General features: G+C 38.8%; 1 protein-coding gene across 1 annotated transcript in view; it reads right to left on the reverse strand.

Annotated features, from left to right (window-relative positions):
- The window catches only part of ptch1 (patched 1), a 68,497-nt gene that overhangs the window by 24,783 nt on the left and 22,934 nt on the right, over positions 1 to 20,780 (reverse strand). Inside the window, exons 3-12 of the mRNA XM_077223318.1 lie at positions 19,505 to 19,694; positions 19,219 to 19,288; positions 19,020 to 19,111; positions 13,717 to 13,915; positions 13,442 to 13,563; positions 12,276 to 12,423; positions 9,951 to 10,082; positions 8,559 to 8,714; positions 8,111 to 8,209; positions 1,380 to 1,505 (exon numbers count right to left, since the gene is read on the reverse strand). Coding sequence (XP_077079433.1) covers positions 1,380 to 1,505; positions 8,111 to 8,209; positions 8,559 to 8,714; positions 9,951 to 10,082; positions 12,276 to 12,423; positions 13,442 to 13,563; positions 13,717 to 13,915; positions 19,020 to 19,111; positions 19,219 to 19,288; positions 19,505 to 19,694 — 1,334 coding nt within the window. The remainder of the gene's footprint in view (positions 1 to 1,379; positions 1,506 to 8,110; positions 8,210 to 8,558; positions 8,715 to 9,950; positions 10,083 to 12,275; positions 12,424 to 13,441; positions 13,564 to 13,716; positions 13,916 to 19,019; positions 19,112 to 19,218; positions 19,289 to 19,504; positions 19,695 to 20,780) is intronic.

Consider the following 20,780-nt stretch of genomic DNA (forward strand, 5'->3'; position numbering starts at 1 on the left):
TGTGAAAGCACCATAAAAGTGGTCCAGAAGATTCATGCTAAACGCCTTCTGAAGCCATAAGATAGCTTTGTGTGAGAAAAGGCAAAAATTTAAGACATTGTTGACTGAAAAATCTCCATTCATGAGTAGTGAATCATGAACGAATCATGAACGAATCATTCAAATTGTTCATTTGATTCTTTGTAAAGATCTGACTCAAAATTATTAATTCAGGAATTGGACATCAATACTTGTCACTCAAACATGCTAAAGAGAGCTAGAGAGGATTTTGGTCTTATTGTGTACGATTCGTCATAGGGACCAATTTTAATACACTTTAAAGGCCTGTTCACACCAAGATGAATATTCAGTGGGACAATTTTGCACGATAAATAGCTGTTAATGTATCTGTTTAGTAGGGATGTGCCTGAAGCCTAATTACATTCCAAATTCGGAAAGGCACGGAAAATGAAAAATGCATTCTACTGAGCCCCGAAAGGTACATGGTTAGGCTTGCTGCGGTAGTCAGTTATACATTACAGTACTTCTTCACGTGAAGATAGTAAGGAGAGATGACTGAGGGCTCGGTAGAATGTGTCATTTCCTTTCCTTTAGACTGACACGAATATTAGTATGGAACCAATGCAGTATTTCTGCTTTTCTATAAGTGCCACCTACTGTCATAGAGTGAAATTGCACTTTCCTTCATCCTGATGTTTTCTATGCATTGTTCCGAACTGAAATTTCATGCCGAACATTTGTGTTGATGTGAACAGGCCTTAAGAGTTGCTTTTTGAGTTCTTTTTTGAAGATTGAATTCTCCAGTCCACAGCCTTCAGAATATCTCCTTTTTCTTTCCCCACAAAAGAAAGAGTTATAGGTTTGGAAATACATGAGGGTGAGTAAATGATGACAGACTTTTCATTCGTCAGTCTCTTTATCCTGATTTAAGTCAGGAGCAGGTTGTGGGCAGATCTCTTGCTCAGCCTCTTTGCAATGTCACTTCCACAGCCTTGCGGTCATAAATAAACCGCAGATGTGTGGAACAACAATCCGTGCGACCCACCCCCACTCCCAGATTGAGTTACATGCCCACAATCTGCAGTACTTAGGGGCCATACCACTAATCACACGCCGTAGGGGGGGGTTATGGGCCACGCTAGCTCCCTCAACCTGTCACACGCTTGGTTTGATGAATGAAATCAATAAAAGTCACGTGGAGAAATCTGGAGTCAATGAAGGTTTGGAACACACGCACATACACAAAGAAAGAGCAGGTACGGACATGGGAAATTTCAGCAAACATCCATTGGTAATATAAACAAACACACAATTGCTACAGACAAGCAATTTGAACTGCATTCCTGTTTAAGAATATGGAGAGAGAAAAAAACACAAACCTGTAAGGAGAATGCTCGGAGTGCTGGGATTGGAATAAGGGCGGCCATGAAAAATGCCGTGACATTACTGATGGAGGTCAAGGCCACACTAGCCCCAGTCCTCTTCAGACATTCACCAGTGCGGTCCTGAGGAAAAAAGACAGAAAGTAACATCACACTGTCAACAAATCCACAGCAAGTATTTTATTCTTCCCCCTGGAGTCCACTAATGTTAGTTAAGGTTTCTTGCACCAAAAAGTGTTTTATATTAACTTTTTATGTCCATTTTTCAACTTCTCTCTGACCCTGAGAATTAAACTGTCTGTTTTTGCTACTGTACCTCAGACTACTATACATAAATTACCTCGGTTATGACTGGCATGTGAAATGAGTAAAGATGTCATTACCAAGTTGCTGAATATGTAATAATAATAATAATAATAATAATAATAATAATATGTAAACATGGGAGTATTATATTAATGTGTGCACAGTTTGACATCAACACCACGGCGATTACTGTTTTTGCAGCTAGTCTGATGCGGTTTAGTTTAGATGGCTGATCGAGGAAGATGACTCGTATATTTATTAAAAACTGTGATATACTGCAAACTTAGCCACTTATTATTCTTTCATTTACTTGTTGTGCTTTGAATTATTTTATTCTTATCTCGATCGAGTTTGGATTTAGTACAATAGATATAATTCAGTGTAACTGGAAATGACAATAAACTGATTAATTTATATATATTTTTAATCCATTTAATTTATTATTCAATTTATTTAATTAGTCATATACCCAAAATATGGGGGTATGTGCAGGTCTAGATGTTCTGAGTGTATTCTGTACTGCTTATTTTAAGACCAAACTAATAACAAATGTATTAAAATAAAGCATTTATTAATATCTTGTCATATGATATAAAAAATGTTATGTTTAGTGTAAACTTATTCAAAACTCTAATATACTGTGAACTTTTACTTATTTATTTTTCATCTGAATGTGGCATTTTGAACAATTATATTCTCAGCTGGAATGAGTTTAAATTAAGAAATAAATTAGAAATAATTATGAATTAGAAATAAATTAGTTTAACTAGAAATATATTTTTATATAAAAATAAATTTTATTTTGTTATACAATTATCGAAAATGAGAGTAGGTGCAGTTCTTGATATTCTAAGTGTAAAACAAAGCTCCAATTAAAAATAAATCATTTATTGTCACTCTCGGGCCTCGATTACTTTAGTGAATAACAATTCAGACGTTAGCAGAACAGAAATTGGAAAAAACAAAATCACCTTTAATCACTGACAGACACATTATGGCGTAACTTGCATTTCAGCGTGCTGAAGTTTAAATCGAAGAGAGCTGATAATCAAACAAACTGCCATGACAACTTAATGAGCTTAGCTTCTGATGAAAAGCTTTCCTTTCTTGCCCCGCTATTATGTGGATTTTTTTGGAGAGACGAAAAAAGCAAAAACAGATTCATTTCCCTCCCTTCTCCTTATCCCTCACTCACACAGAAATATTTTCCATCAATATAATTTTAAACAAAAGAAGCCCATGATGCAGAAACACGATTGGCTCATTGTCTTGTTAGGATAAGCTCTCTTTCCTTCCTTCAAAGCCATTCAGGGTACAAGGCGCAAAAGAAACTGTTCAAAACCCCATCTCCGTACACACAGAGGTAGAGATGAGGAGAAGGAAAGAAAGAGGAACGTTTTTTTTTTGTGGTGTCTGAGGACGTGCAGGACCACACACAGAGAGCTTTTGAGACAGGAGGGCACTCTCACTCCTCCCACAGGGGAACTGTTTACTTTCCACACAAAAGTGTCGCTGCACGGTGTGCAATCTCACATAAACACAAGCAAATACATGCTTGAACTCAGCCATCTGAATTAGAGTAGAGTAATGTCAATCACCTTTAATACAGCACCACACATACACGCACACGAAAGCTAAACAAAGATACCCCTGACAGATAGATAGACGAAAGCACATCGTTTACAAAAACAAAAAAACAGATCACATACAAATAAGATTGCCATCGTCCAATAAAGTTTTGCAGGCAAACTAACAACTCAAATCCTTAAAATCCCTGTAAAGTCCCTGTAGATGTTAGACTTGTATTGCTAAAACATATTACAAAGACTGTGAACTGTTAAGTACTGAATTGTGGAGTTAGACTGTTAAACAGTTTTTCACCGTTGCTGTGTTCCGGATTTTTCGGGTGGGGCTAAAACGGGGGCTCGATGACGAACTGGAGCCCCTGGACACGCCACTACTTGAAGCACTGGAGCCACTGGGCTCTCGACAGGCCCATACTTGATAACATACTGGAGCCACTGAGGCTGGCCCCTCCCCTAACGATATAAATAGAGCACATTCAGATCAGTTTGTCGCTCAATCGCGAGTTACTGTCAGTACTATTAGTTACTACAGCCTACAGTTTGCTAGCTAGCTATGTGTTCGTCACGGAAATGCGTACTACCTGGATGCGGACACGTACAAAACAAATTGTGTCATTATTAAAATTTTCGAAAAAACGATCACATCAAGAAGTGGTGGATTAATTTTGTGAAGAGCCACCTTGATGGAGAGCTGAGGATCACCGCGAAAACGCGCCTCTGTAGTGATAATTTTACACGGGATAGTTTTATAAACTTTCGTCGGGGACAACTGGGATTCACTGATGATCCGCTGTTACTGGTAAATGGGGCCGAACCGACTATCTCCCGCATCGTCCTTCATCCTCCCGTCGCGCCGACAACTGGTGCCATCATCGTCAGTGCGTGCCCACTGTGGGAGCATCCATTCTGGCTGTGGCGGTTGACAATTGAGTGTGGGGATGGTAGCTTTCCCGCGAGTAGGCCTGGTTTCACCGCAGCCAGCGGACACCCCCCCAGAGACTACTGCTCATTTTTTCAAGACTTTGATAGCTTATTTTACTTACTTGCCGGCTTTTTTATCATTCAAATTTGGCTGGGTGGCTAATAACACATTTTTCTGTAGTGTGACAAACTCAGAACACACTTAATTTTGACTTTACAGTGACATTAACGTCTGTGCTAGTAATAGCTATGCAGAAACTGATTAAAGATTTACAAAAAAGTACTGTGGCAATACCATGGAAAAGTGATGATATCAGATGATAATACCATGGTATTTTGATAAACTAAAAAGACCGAAAGTATGTGTAAAAGTATGTAGTATAAAAAGATTTTACAGTTTAACGATTCCTTTACTGAATGAACTCACAGAGAATGTCAAGTTACTATTGCTTTTAGTAAGTGTGCATTTCAAGGGAATTCGCGCTGCGTCGATTAACGCTAAGGGCACGCTTTGCGTGATGATGTCTCGAAGCACATGTAAAATCAGTCCAATGGTGTGGCAGAACGTCAGAGTCGGGTGACGTCATGAACCAGGAAACTATAAAGCCTGCACAAACAAAGCAGCGCTAGCTTCTGTATCTTCACAAGCGCTCTGTTTAAAACTGTCTCTTGTCTATTTGGTATTGCATTGTCATTATATATATAGTATATTATGGCGAGTAAGCAGCAGCAGTTCAGGCTGTGTGTGCACCCCTGCCCGCACTATTTAACATGTTCTGTGTGTTGCATGTTTGGGTGAGGAGCATGCACAGTCATGCGCTCGAGGGCGCTGGCTGGGAGCGCTGCAAGGTGTAGGGCTGGGCGATATGGCCAAAAAATCATATCTCTGTATTTTTTGGCTAAATGACGATATACAATATATATCTTGGTACTTTCTACGTTTTTCTATTTGGATAAAGAAAAGCTGTATTTATTAAAAAAAAAAATATTTCACATCCTGCTCAATGATATCCAAACAATGTTGATATTGAAGGATATGGAAACAAATATAGTGAATGTAATGTAGGCTATGCAATAATATATTATGTGCAAAAAGGTGGTTAAAATCCCATTACATTCTTACATTGTAACATTACAATCTAAAAACAAAAATAACGCTTTTGTTTTTAAAATTATTAAAGGCTAAAATAAAAAACAAAAACAAAAGCACAAACTAATTATATTAGCCTGCATTTGATTACCCCATTATAATGGTCACTTTCATAAAAATATACTTGTAGGTTTAAAATTCCACAAATGGCACATTTATTGTCTCCAACAACAAATATTTCAGCAATATGTATATTTAGTCAGAATTATTGCGCTACTGTTCTATTGTGCTCCGTCTGTTTGGCGCTCATTAACGGAAGCTTGAATTTTAGCGGAGATTCACTTCCATAGGGCTCGTCCTCTCCTGACAGTGAAATGGACACATTTGTTTGACTTTCTAACATTAACAGATGGAGAATATACCTGTGAAATTTAAGTTAAGCACCAAGGAAAACACCACATCTCAAACGCATTAAACAGCGCAAGTATTTATCCGTCAGTCAGCAACAGTATCTGTCAGAGCATTTCGTATGTTTCGTATGTGTTGGGTCCCCTAACAAAGGGTCCCCTGCATCTAAGCAGAGAATGAGCAAGTGGGTGATTGAGGCCATCTCACTTGCTTATGAGTTGAACGGACAACCTTCACCTATGGCTGTCCGGTCCCACTCTACTAGGAGTATGGCGGCCTCTAAGGCTCTAATGTCAGGAGTGCCCCTCCAGGACGTTTGTGATGCGGCAGGGTTGGTTTTACTCTTTGGACCAAGACTCTACACTGGTCTCGGGTGCTTTCGTTCTAGTGCGCTCTTAGTATTTCACACAGGACAGACACTTCACGCTATGATGGCATTGGTATATACGTTCCCTTAGCGCCAATCGACGCAGCGCATCCCTTGAAAGGGAAGGCCTCGGTTAAGACTGTAGCCTTGGTTCCCTGAGGATGGAACGAAATGCTGCGTCACCTGCCATATCTCCTACGTGCCTGTTAGCGACTTGCTCAGACCTTAAGAAGTTAGCAATGCTTTGTTTGTGCAGGCTTTATAGTTTCCTGGTTCATGACGTCACCCGCCTCTAACGTTCCGCCACACTATTGGACTGATTTTGCATGTGCTTCAAGACATCAAACGACGCAGCGTCTCGTTCCCTCTTCAGGGAACTGAGGTTACAGTAGGAACCGAGGCGTTTTGTGTACTTAAAGGGATAGTTCACCCAAAAATTTAAATTCTGTTAGTAATTAACTACTCAACCTCATGTTGTTCCAACCCCGTAAGACTTTCATTAATCTTCGGAACACAAATTAACATTTTTGTGATGAAATCTGAGAGCTGGCTCACTCCTTCCTAGGCTGCAAGGTAATTTCATTTGCCAGCCCAGAAAAGTTAGTAAAGACATCGTTAAAATAGTGACTTAAATATTAAGTGACTACAGTGGCTCAACCTTAAGTTTATCAAGCGACGAGAATACTTTTGTGCGCAAAAACAAACAAAAACAAAGACTTCATTCAATTATTCATTTTCTTCTGTGTGGGGCTCTGATGTGAGTTCATGAGAGTGCCACAACGCATGCGCGAGAACTGGGAAGATGACGCAGATGGGTCTCTATGTAGTGTTTAAAATGGTTCTAAAGTGTGCATTTCCTTGATGTCCGAATCGAGATAAACCAACGAGAAAACGTAAAATAAAACAATGACGCAAAATGAATGGCCTACCTTTCACACTTTCCCATCAAATGATCGTGAGCGTCATCTTTTCAGTTCTCGCGCATGCATCGTGGCGCTCTCGTGAACTCACACAGAAGAAAATGAATAGCTGAATAAAGTCGTTATTTTTGTTTTCTTCGCACACAAAAAGTATAGTCGCTTGATAAACTTAAGGTTGAGCCACTGTAGTCACTTGGACTATTTTAACGATGTCTTTAATAACTTTTCTGGGCTAGCAGATGAAATTACCATGTAGCCTATGAAGGAGTGAGCCAGTTCTCAGGTTTCATCCAAAATATCTTAATTTGTGTTCCGATGTTGAACAAAAGTCTTACAAGGTTGGAACAACATGAGGGAGAGTAATTACTGACAGAATTCATTGTTGGTATATATATTTTCTGTTTCTCTATGCGATCACAGACAGAGTCGATGATGGTGAGATCAGATCTCTGTTGTCAGACTCCTTGTGCATACAAAAATCTCACTGGATTATAAAGATTAATGGCAAAAGTGCTTTGAAATGTAAACTAATATCTCCTACCTACACAACTGCAAAAAATATAAATAACTGACTTAAAACCAGTTTTTTTGGGAGAAAATACTAACATGCCTAAGACTTTTGCACAGTACTGTATAGACACATGGTTACATTCTTTTTTTTTTTTTACATAATATACCATATTATAATATAATATATATACTAATTTTAATTGAATGATTCCATTATATCAGATTTAATAGATATTATACAAATACCTCCCCCCCCCCCCCCAAAAAAATAAAAAAATAAAACATAAACAAATGGTAGTATTTTTTTTTATCAGTGATGTGACATTGTTCAGTGGCCCTCGGCAGATCAAAGTGTGCTAGTGTTTTTGAAGTTACATCACAGGTCGGGGCAGGTACACACACATTCCTTTATGTAAGTGATAACATGAGGGTACGCTCTGATATACCCTCTTCCTCCTGATAACATACTAGCTCCCTCATTTCTGAACTGACTGCCTTGTCTTGACACTATCTTTGGATGTGTAGTCACTGTGTGTTTCTGAGGGTCTGTCACAGGAGAAAACGGTAGTTGTTTAGTAGTGTTCCCTGTTTTTCAGGACATGTGGAATGAGATAACACACCTCGAATGGAATCCTTTTGTTCAGGCCAGTCTCGCTGAAAGCATGAGCCAGGAGAAAGACATCGTCCACCCCTACACCAAGAGCCAGGAACGGCAACACCTTTACGCACATGAAAACAGACAAACATGCTACATGTAAAGTACACAGTAGGTACTGTAACATCTTAGGGCTGGTTCACACAGAAAGTGTTTTTAACAGCAAAAGACGCTGGTCAGTGGGGGAAAAAAGAAGCAGCAAGGTCTAGAGATGCATTATTTTAAAGTTCAACTTATTTTAACTTGCGTTTTTAGAATGCCATGTTATGTACGAGACGCTGCAAAAGATGCGAGTGCTTTGGTTAAGGATAGTGTTTGCATTATAAAAAAAGAATGGAAAAGTAGCACAGTGGAATGAATGTGTTTTGTGTGAACATCAAAAGCCCCTTGGAATGCATGTTCATGCGTTGTACCTGTGTGGTAGCGGCGTTAAAGGAGATGCCTAAAAGCGAGCAGAGTCCCAGTCCAGCGGCGACAGAAAGAGTGACCAACAACACTCCGGCCAGCCCAACCGCCCCCTGAGACTTGGCGCAGTCCCACCGCAGCATGGTCAGACACGCATAGGCAAGCTGCACACAGATAACACAGCTATAGCGTTAATCTGACATTATCACGTTACCGCAGTGCCGTTCTCATGAGTGCGGTCACGGCACAGCAGGGTCAGGCATGCACTGGCAAGCTGCATGTAACATAACACTAGGCCTATACACACCAAGTCTGAATTCTCAACATGAAAAAACTTTCATGACAAGATTTTTAAAAGAAAAAATGTGTCTCAATATTTATTAATGTCAATCAGTCAATCAATTGAACCTTAGGCCAGGTCGATTTTTTCTAAAAATGTTTTACCTTTAGACACTTATAGAGGAGAGATGGACAGAAAATTATATATGAACAGTTACTGTAAAAGTAGATTCAAACTCTCAACAACTGCATGAGCAGTTATCTGCTTGGCAATGGCGTCGACCAGTTGACTAATTGGTTTATTTAAAGAATTCCTGTACAATTTCTGCTTGTTTCAGGCTCATCTGACCACGACTGGACACATTTCTTTGGGGGCATTTACATTAAAACAACTAGACGGGTCTCAAGATGCATTTTTCTAAGCTGGACTATTTTTAATTGTATCCACCTTGTGAAAAAGTGCCCAAATCTTAAAAAGTACACATTCATGACTATGTTTCTTAACACATTACATTTTAAATCATTATGTTTTAACATCTTTGGTCATGCTTTAAAGAAACACTTATGTACACGTTGACTATCATACTAAAGCACATGTAAAGTACTTGATTGTAATTTTGTAACTGCAGTGTGTTATTCAATTACATTTAAAGTTAATATTTTTTTTATTTACTGAATTGCAACTTTGTTAAAAATGTGTTATTACAAATATATTTAAATAAATACAATTGTCAATAGTATTGTATTTTAGTTTACCATAAATACTTATCAGTACATTAATTTCTGTATAATCACTTTTTTTAAAGGTATGCTATATTGTACTTTTATTTCACAAGGAACAGAGACTTATAAACACCACGCTTTTGGTGGAATGCTCAAAGAACAGAGCAAGAGGTTTTGTATTTTCTTGTTATTTACTTACTGTGAAATAACCTTAAAATGATGTTAACATCGAAATGAGGCATATTCCAAGATTATTCAAAGACTCGGGTGAGTACTTAAAATGTGTAACGCAGAATGTAGTGAATGAGGTAGTGCTTTAACCTGAACATAAAAGGAGAGGAAGTCAAGATAAAATGAAAGCTATTCAGACAGAACTGGAGATGTGTAAGTGAGTTTACCATTAGGAGGTAGCCACTGGCGATACGGATCACACTAACATCAGAGAAGGACTTAAGGATGTCTTCGAGGGTGGTGGTGGTGAACGTGAGAACTTTCTGAGACGAATTTACAGACACACTCTGCTGGACGGCCTGAGGACATACAGGACGGAAGGAAGAAAGAAAAAAAATATTTAATTTGTTTATCTTCAATTCATTTACACTCTTTCTATCATTTTCTCAATGCTCATCTTTTCCTTGTTTTGTATTTTCCCTCTGGCGATTGAAGCTAATTAAATAAAGTGGAAATCACAGTCCCACAAATGTTTCAACAGCACAATTATCCAAGAAATGAAAATCACAGCCCCACCCCCTAAAACCACACACACTCACATCCACAAACACACACATGTTCAGCCCTGCACACACACGCACTAAAAGGAAACCCTATGCTAAGCGAAGGTCAGGGCTGACAAAACAGAGACCAGATGATGTCACACACAAACCACCAATGGGACGGCAGCTGTGAAAGAGATTGTGTGCTGAGCGGGTTAATGCGTTCCAGACGGTCCTGTCAAACACACACACACACACACAGATACCACACGCATGCTAAAACACACACAAGTGCTGGGGCCACCATACCAAGAGGGGGATTCTGCAATGGACACCCAACACTAGCAAAAACTAGCTGTGTTGTAATGCAGTCATTCCATATTAAATGAGCAAATCTCTTATTAAAAGCATGCTAAAATTATTTGTAAATATTAATTAATGCATTAGATGACTTAACAATGAACAATAATTTGACAGCGTTTAATGTTGCATAATGTTATTTTTATACATAACATGATGGACAAGTAACAAGTCAACAACGACTAGTTGTCTAAAATAATGAATATATTATAAACTAGGGCTGTCAATAAATTTTTTTTTTTTACAATGCATAATTTTTGACGATAAGTATGCAATTAATCGCACAAAAGGGTTGCATATTAATCCAGTTTCACACGTTTATTATGTCATCATTTGCTATATCAAGCAAAGTAAACTTTCAGATTAAAGGATGCTTCTTACAAAACTGTATTTTCTACAAGCTTTTTTCAATGTAAATTTGGGTTTCTTTCCAAAAACACTTGGAGACTTCAAAAGGACACCTAATAACCAAATGATATAAGGAGCCCAAATAATACATACATTTATGCATATGAAAGCACACACTTTTCCAAATCCAGTGTACAGTATGTGTGCAGTGCAACAGCAAAGAGCTTTTCAGAGCTTGTTTTAATTTTAGACATGTCAAGCTGCAATTTTTCACAGGACCACATGGAGATGTCCAAAAAAAAATTGTGGAAACAACGTGAATGTACTGAAATGTATCTGTGGATAAATTCAATGTGCCATCAGCGCGTCGAGAGCCCACATACAGTTTTTTATACTGTATATACTACTGTTAATTTGTTAATTCATGTCAGTACATTCATTAATTTTGAAATGTTATATGTAAATGTAAACATTGATAATTGACAAATGCTGAAAAAATGTTGTCCATTGCTAGTGCGACATCTAACACATTATTGTTAACAAATTGAACCATATTGATATTTTCTGTAAAATTATCATTTATAAATATACTATTGTTCATTTGTTAATTCACATTTGTTCAATATACATTAATGTGCATTATTAATAAATGCTGAAAAATGGTTGTTCATTGTTAGTTCACGAAACCAAATGCATTAACTAATGTTAAGAAACTTAATGTAAAGTGTTGATTTATAAAACAGACAGGACCAAAATACCTCTAGAAGATGTTTTCAATGTCACAACATTGCGCATCAAATACATGCGAAGGGTTTAGTGTGCACATTTCTACAGTGTCCCATCGTGACCTTTCCGACCTTACAGATGTGCCCCGTTTTAGCAAGTTCATACTTAACCTGAGCGTTTAAAGTATGAAAAAAAAAGGAAGTCTATGCCTTTGAAGGACTGCACTTAAACAGCTGGGTCCTAATCTCAAGAGACACAGCGCCTTTGGAATGTATGCATTACTTATGACTAAAGATGAATGCCTTCACACTGCATGAGTACATGTATGTGAGTGTATTTTCTAGGAAACACAAAGTTGGACTGAAGGAATGAATCGCCATGGGCCCCCTAAACGGTTCATAACAAGATCCAGTTTTAGGCAAAGTAAAACCTGATGAAAGGATGAATTACTAAAAACACTACAACAGAAAAAGTCACTGTAAATGTCTCCACTAAAGTAGACTGAATTCTGGACATCAACAGAGCATCTTTACATCCTTTCCGCGAGATGATTCAAGGTGAGAGACGTGCATGTACCTCAGAGTATCTCCTTTGCCAGGCCTCTAGTACGGCAGCTGCTTTGTCCTCATTCCAGTTGATGTGTGAGACTTCATCGTAGCCCTTCAAGTGCTCGTACATCTGCTTTGGGGTCATGAGTTGGAACATTGTCTGAAGAGCCTGTGCACTTTGAGGAAGAGTGAAAAGAGAACAAAATGTTGAGCTGAATGGTATAAACTGACCAAGTGTTTCATATACAAAAGTTGTGGTGACCTTAAACGGTCAGCACACAGCTTCGTAGTGCGTTGTCCTCGATGCAACGTGTGGCCCAATTTCCAAACAAATCGCTCGATAGGAGTCGCTCTTTATTGGTTGTTGTTTAGCATGCTGTTAAAGCTCAATTTCTTGGGGGGAATGAAGTGATAATGGTTGCTGAGTAAAATGATCAAAAACAGTCTTGACCTTGTCTTTCATTTCTTGGCGATAAAAAAAACTGAAAAGAAGCACTAACATGCTGAAATACAGCGGTCTGTCACTTTGCTCCACAGACGAGCTCAGACTTCTCCAACTGTAGAGTACAGACTCCCTCAAGTGGACTGTCCACCAGCTATTATTCAATGAACACTTCTTGAATGAAAAAACCCTCGACTTTCTCTTTTCAGAAAGCTACAAGGGAGTGAAAAGATTCCTAGAAATCATAGTGGACGATTCCAGAGCCACTTGAGAATATTTTTCCTGCCACCACCACCACTGCAGCGAATTAACATTTTAGGGATTTTAGACAATGTTCTTTCATAATATGGATGCTGAATTCTGCCCCCACTCAAGGCCTAAAGAGGTCTAGGAGAAAAAAAAACATTTCGCTCTTAGAGTAAAAGGTGTGGGCTTCCTCAGTCTGTGGGAATGAATACTAATATGCAGTTTACTAATGATTACAATCTGCCAAGAAACAAAAAACAAACCTCATACTGTACATGTGAGCGTGTAAAAGAGGAAAAGACAAATTTACATATTTTCCACTGCTATGTAAGGCATAAAATGGCCTCAAATTGCACTAACATATTTAAAGACACACTTTACACGCTTCCTTTTGCACACCCTCTATGGTTTTCACGGTTGTTTATCCCCTTTAGAATTAAAATACATTAAGATCAATTTATTTCTCTGAATGCCATCAGTGTTTAAATCCCAAATTGGTCTCTTACCTTAGAAGTTTGCCGCTGTCGTTCTTCTTGGTCCCACCTACGATAAGCTCCTCCTGCCAGTGCATGTACTTTTTGGAAAGCCCATAGCAGCCACCAGTCAGAACATGAGCCACGTCAAAAGGCTTAAGATGACAGATCATAAATCAGACACACTCAAGATGCAAAACAACTTTGCTTTAATTATGTATCTTTAGCTGTAGCCTATGACTGGGTAAACAGATCCAACAATGATTTTTAGCTATTGCTCTGTGTCATCCTTTGTATGCTGAACCCACCCGTGTCATGTTTTTGTTGGGAGCTGACAATGGGCAGTCAGGGTCCGCGGGATTCAGGCAGGGGCGATCCATGTAGCCATGGCCCACCTCTGCTTTGACCAGCATCTCCTCCCAGATGTCCACCGGATAGTTTTGCATCTTCAGCTCAGCAACGAATCCTATCGGATCAAAGTTGGTCCACTGCATTGGGGGTCTGCCACTGTGTGCAAAAAAAGAAACTATATTATTGATGTGGTGGCATTCACATTATGGCACTCACACATTACAGCCTTAAAGTGTGTTACTGTGCGTTCACACCGCCACCGGCGAGAGCATCAAAGTGGCCGGAAGTCATTCATTGTCAATGAGAGCCGGCGGCGAGCTCCGGCGAGAGCGGCGCGTCTTGGACGGTGAGAGCGGCGAGGAGAGTTGAAGTCAGGTCAACTTTATGGTAATAAGCAATGACGCGGTTCGGCGGCAACCGGCGGCAACCAATCGGAATATAGAGGTGCTCCGTTTGAGAGGAGTCCAGAGAACGCAGTCCTGTAAACTTTGGTTCCGACCACATTAGTTACCAAGCAAAATTGAGGAGGTTGATCATTTGAATTTGATAAGGCGTGCAACACTAGTATTTATAGGCAATATTTTCGCGCTAGAACGCTTGTTTTTCAGCGGGAATGCAAATTATAATAGCACTTAACCATGAACACAAAAGCCACACCACACAAATGGCTTTTAATTCGTTTATTTCATTAGCAAACATGTCACTATAATTGTTTTTCCATCGATCAAATTTCTGCAAAAATAATGATCGACATGCTTGTTTGCTTCGTGGCCCCTTTAAATACAGATGTAAAAAAGACCACGCGTTCGATCTACGTCAGAGCATCAGAGCGTCCACGAATCTTTCCACGGCGTCGCTGGCAGGGCGGCGAGAGCGAATTTTGCCGCTCTCGCCGGCGGCGGTGTGAACGTACAGTTAGATGAAGTACAACGGAATTTAATAGAAATCAGGGTTATAGGCACATAAACTCCCATAGAAAGTTGCTAACATAAACACAGATAACCCCTTGACATGCCTTTTCCACTCCCAAATTTCTTGAGATTAGCCCATTGTTTAAAAACTAACATTGATCTTGTTCATTTCAAAAGATAAACTGTTTTTATAATGCGGCACTCATTTCGGTAAGATTTCCGTTTACAAAGGTTGAATTGATGGGGGGAAAAAACACTAAACTTAAAAAAAAAAAACTGTAATATTGTGAAATATTTGTACAATTTAAAATAGCACTCTTCTATTTCAATATATTTTAAAATGTCATTTATTCCTGTACTGGCAAAGCTAAATTTTTAGCAGTCATTACTCCAGCATTTAGTGTCACTTGATCCTTCAGAAATCATTCTAATATGCTGATTTGGTGCAGTGGATAAGACACATGCCTTTGGTGTGAGAGACCCGGGTTCAAATCCACTGTGAGACACCAATGTGTCCCTGAGCAAGACACTTAACCCCTAGTAGCTCCAGAGGCGTGCGACCTCTGAAATATAGCAATTGTAAGTCGCTTTGGATAAAAGCGTCAGCTAAATGAATAAATGTAAATGTAAATTATCACTGTTGAAAACAGTTGTGCTGCTTAATAATTTTGTAGAAACTATGATATATATTTTAGGGCTGCAACAACTAATCGATAAAATCGATTATAATCGATTATGAAAATCGTTGTCAACGAATGTCATTATCGATTAGTTGGTCTGCTTACGTCACGGGGAGCGTTTACTGGTACACACACACACGCAAGGTCTCTCTCCCTCAGGCGCTCTGCCGAGCGCGCGCGCTACACGGTTTGGAGCAGTCTCTTCTGTCTCGCATGCGCGGGAGTTTGAACTAATTCGCGGGCATCAGGGAGCCGCAATCATAGGGCCGCAATCAATATGCGGGAGACTCCCGGGACTTCCGGGATGTCTGTATTTTGTCTCGAGCATCAGGTTGTGCAATCAGTTCGCTCGCAACGTAAGTGATGGATTAAAATAGCGCTACCGCAGAAATAGGTTAAATTAAAACGGTGTTTACAAAGTGAAGCATTAAATACAAAGGCAGTTAATAACAGCAGCAGTAAAATATTGTTTTTTAGTCACTGTACTCAGTGGTTTTCAGCGAATGCTTGTGCACTAATGCATAATTTCTCCTGTCCTTTACTCAAGCCTGTTAGCTTGCTGGGTAACGTTACCCTCCATTCCGTTCTCTTTTTATAGCATTTGTCTACTAAGTTTTAATTGTTTTTCAAACGCGATCTACTGCGGCTCTACGTTCACATAATTGTTTTCAGTCTTTCTATATTTATTTAATCAATTTATCCTTATATTATTCTTTTATATATTATATATAATATATATTATATTCTTTATCCTTATATTCCTTATATATAATTAATTTTAAATAAAAATTAAATGAATTATATATTTTAGATGTTTTTAGTTTGTTTTTAGTTCAGATATTCACATCTGAACAACATGTCTGTGTAAATTTGTTTTAACAAAAATTGTGTTAAAACATAATATGTTGGATATCATTTTTTTTAACAATAATCATGTTTGTCAACTTGCCATCAGCAATTATCATTAAAAACAATGCAAATATTGATATTAGTAAAACTCAATGTGTGGCTTTTGCACTTTTTAAAGTACACTTTTACACATAAATACCCTGATTTACGGTTTTATTTAGTTATGATTAAAAAAAAAATCTAATTTAATTTCTATCCGATTAATCGATTAATCGAAAAAATAATCGTCCGATTAATCGATTATCAAAATAATCGTTAGTTGCAGCCCTAATATATTTTTTCAGGATTCTTTGCTGAACAAGTTCAAAAGCATTTATCTGAAATAGATATCTTTTGTGACATTATAAACATCTTTACTCTCACTTTTGATCAGTTTAATGAACAAGTTCTAGTTTAATAATCAGTTAAAATAACTTGTTAAATAAACAGTTCATGTTTAACCATTGATCCCTGCTAATGGGATGTTGGACGTGCTTAAAGTGGTACGGCATAACTACGGGGAGCGGAGGAAGGGTGACTGGATGGAATTCCAAAGGCTTAGGAATTGATGGATGCTGCACGTCACAGCGGTGGCAGCGCAAATGTAGTTGGGATTGGATTTCAGCCTGCCTCCATAATAACAGCTTTGAGAAAATGGAATCAATCCGCTCATCTGATCTTTATCCCCTCTAATTATACTGCCGTGCCGGGTGATCCCGCTCAGGGCCTGGCATCTCCCCACAACTAACAGCCCAACGCAGCAGTTTCGCAAACCTCCCATACTTTGCTTGCCATCTCGTCTCAGCAAGAGAAAGAGGGTCTTGAAAAAAACCACTATGTCCCGTCCCGCCCGTATGTTTGACTATCCTCAGACGGCCTTCCTCGGACCGAGTTCACCCTCCCACTTTCCATCACCCATCCACTTCCAAGGCTCCGTTGACTGATTCTCGAAACCTCCCTCTGTCAAACCAGCTCCACCTTTTCGCCCTGCACCATATTTCTCTCATTTCTCCCTCTTGCTTTCTTTCTTTCCTTTTTTCTGTATGTTTTCTTCTGCTCGCCCCTCTGTCTTTCTCTTCTGGCAGGCCTGCGGTGGTTCAGACCACATTGTATGTGCCTAACCAGGCTTGAGTCATTATTCCAAGTCCCCCAACCAGAACACAGTAAAATCCTTATTTACATCCATGATGGAGGGAAAGAGGTAGGGGGGAGGAGGGCAGAAAAACTTTTGCAGACTTGGTGGTTGTCCACTGAGTGTAACTGTTGCAAGGAGCCATTAGCAGCAGAAGTGTGAGGCCTCGAGCGGTTCAACATTACAATGAAGGCCTTCAGAAAACCCCACTGGAGACTGTGAAGCACCACTTAGGGCTGTCATACGATTCAAATTTAGTGATAAAGAATATATTTTTAAAAACTTTACATTAATGCAACATCCCTATGTACTCGTCTGATTCATGGAAAAATATAGATTATCTAATTCTCAAACTGAATCAAAATCACAGAAATTGATTCCGTAATAAAAAAAATATTTCCTACACTTCATGGACTTAATCTTACAAGCATAAGGCAAATCGTTTTTGAAGCTTCCATACCCTGCACATTAGTTTTCCGTTAACATTTTTATAAATTATAGCATTTAACTCGAAGATGATATCAGACTTGTTGAGCTTCAATGATTATTAAATTTCACGTTACAAAGAGTGCAAATGACTCTACTCTCATTAAACACCCTGTTTAGGTTTGATTTATAAAAAAATTACCCCTAAAGAGGTAATTTATCAAATAAACATGGTAAAATCCACTTTTCACCACCACTCTTCATCGGATTGGAAAACTTTTTCCTTTAAATTTAGTTTGCTTGTTCATTAGTTTTCAACATGGCTCTATTCATAGGAAGGAAAAGTCAGCGAAGTGTTTTCACTGTATGAAAATGGCCTTTTTGGCAAATCAACTAGATTTCAAGAGTCAGACTGGACAGTCAATTACAATCACAAGTTCTCAATGGCCCGGGTTGGCCCGACAAACCCGACGGGACCCGCGGGTTCGGGCCAAAAATATAAGCAAATGACTCGGGTCGGGTCGAACCTCTGGCTTAATCTTTTCCGCTCAGTGAAAAAAATTTTTTTTATTAATCATCGCTGCTGTTCACAGTAAAGAAAGTCTGGCTGCTGCGTGCAACGTGCATCGCGGGGGCAGAACTGACGCCGCTGCGTGCACGTCTTTAGCCTGGAGAAGAAGATGGAGTTGGTGAAAAGTAAACTTGCCGCAGGTGAATTCACCGTCGCTACTACAGGAGTGGGAAAATCAGAGGTCTTGAAAGTGTTTGGAGTGGTGCTGGATTCTGATGGAAATTCTACAGGTTATGTGCAATGCTTAAAATGCAAGGTGCTGATGAAATATGACCACAAAAAAACGGTCGTCCAGAAGATTTTTATTTGAGGCATATTTAGTAACCTATATAGCCTATTTATATATTTAAAGTTTGTTTCAGTTGTTTGTAGGCTATAGTTAAAAGACGTGAACATTAAAGGTTGATTTGGATTCCCGTCTGCTGGTCATGATAATACGCGTATGAGGAAAAAAAGGGAAAAAAAAAGAAAATAAAAAAAAACGAAAAACGGCGTCGGGCCGCGGGCCGGGTTCGGGCAGATAATTCATGTTGATTTGTCGGGTTACATCGGGTCCGGGCTTTAAAAGCCACGGGCCGGGTTGGGCCGGGTTGTAATTTTCAGGCCCGTTGAGAACTCTACAATGAAATACAGAAAGGTGTGTGTAACTTACGGGAGGTAGACTGTTCCTGAATGTAGCTTAGCACCTTCCCAGAAGCAGTCCAGAGGAGTGATGATCAGACATGGGTGCAGATTCTCTATAATCTGAATAGGTAGATGTGCTATTACTTTCACAAGCCATTGGGTCCTCCACTGAAGTTCAAATATTTCTACTAAAAAATAATTTTAAAAAGATGAGAATTCTTCCTTACCTGGTCCACATACATGTTTTCTGTATAAAGTTCTCCTGATTTGTAGCATAAATGTTCCAATTTCCATTGCCTGAAAATGCAATGGTGGAAATTAGATATACTGTCATTTTGTGCACTACTATGATTTAAATAGTATCATTTATAGGACTTCATGCACATAGGAAAATATACACATTCACAATTTTTAACATAAAATGTAAAAAAAAAAAAAAAAGTCCATTGACTTATTGTTCGTCAACTACACAATAAAACATAAATAACTCTACAGAGCCTGTTGTGCCATTACCTGTTGTACATGTAAACGTGCACTCTGCTGGCCTTTATGGCGGAGTCAAGGTGCTGCTTCAGCGACTCTACGGTCAGAATGTTAGTAGCTTCCTGTCGTGGCGTCTGTATCATGAGCTGAGGACTAAACATGGCCTCCTCTCCGATCTTCTGCCGTGTGTACTTGAGTTCCTGATTCACCCTGCCACCCACTAGGAAATGGAAATGAAAAGTGATGGAAAAGAAGACTCAGATGAGGCTCTACAACAATTTAGTACTTTTATTTATAAGTCTAGGAGCATAAATGTTGCTTCGAATTCAACAGCTCAATGTCAGAAAATAATTAAAAAGTATAGTATGCTGCTTTTTTGCTGTTGTTATTTTTGTCCACCACCAAATGATCAAACTCCCACAATTGGTCCTAACTACATAATTTTTTTTAGTAAATTTCTATTGTTTTTTTTATTTGTCTTAATTACGAAACAACATAATTACATAAAAATGTTTTAATTACAATTAATTTCAATATTCACAATAAAATGGAGTTAAATATTTAGATTTTTGTGTTCAGTGGGTGAGTCAGATGCTAATTCGGATATATTTAGTTCATTGAGCGAAACATTAATCAATGCGATTAAATTAATTAAAAACACTGACACTTTATGGTAATAAATGTATTCATTTATATACTTGTTTATAAACTTAAGTTGTCAGCCTGGTGAATTGATTGTGATGAGCTAAAAAATATTGCACTACAAAATAATGCAGAGAAAACGCGTCTTTTTATTTAGTTGTATTCACTGACTCGGAGTCAGTGTTTTTAATAACTAAATAAAAAGACGCGTTTTCTCTGCATTATTTTGTAGTGCAATATTTTTTAGCTCATCACAATCAATTCACCAGGCTGACAACTTAAGTTTATAAACAAGTATATAAATGAATACATTTATTACCATCAACAAGCAGTTGAAAAACCTACAAGAAACAGAGAAGCATGATAAAAAGTCACTCAGTGACAAACAATCATAACTTTCACTTCCGTCACACAGGGTCAAGCACAGTCTCAGGGGATGCTTCTCAATATCCCTCCTCGTCTCCTCGCTCCTCTGTCCTCCATCCTATGACCCGGAAACCAATCAAGCACAGCCATCTTGAAGGACATCTCAATTCTCTAATTGCACCGCGAGGAGTCGAGGAACGAGGAGTGAGGAGGCTTTCAGAGGAGTCATGAGCGAGGATACACAGGTGTATCCTATGCGGAACTGTTCCATTGACTAAACGTGACGCACGTATACATT

The sequence above is a fragment of the Siphateles boraxobius genome, unplaced genomic scaffold (genome assembly GCF_051911475.1).
Source record: "Siphateles boraxobius isolate OS27281-9 unplaced genomic scaffold, OSU_SipBor_1 9, whole genome shotgun sequence".
In the NCBI taxonomy this organism is placed as follows: domain Eukaryota; kingdom Metazoa; phylum Chordata; class Actinopteri; order Cypriniformes; family Leuciscidae; genus Siphateles; species Siphateles boraxobius.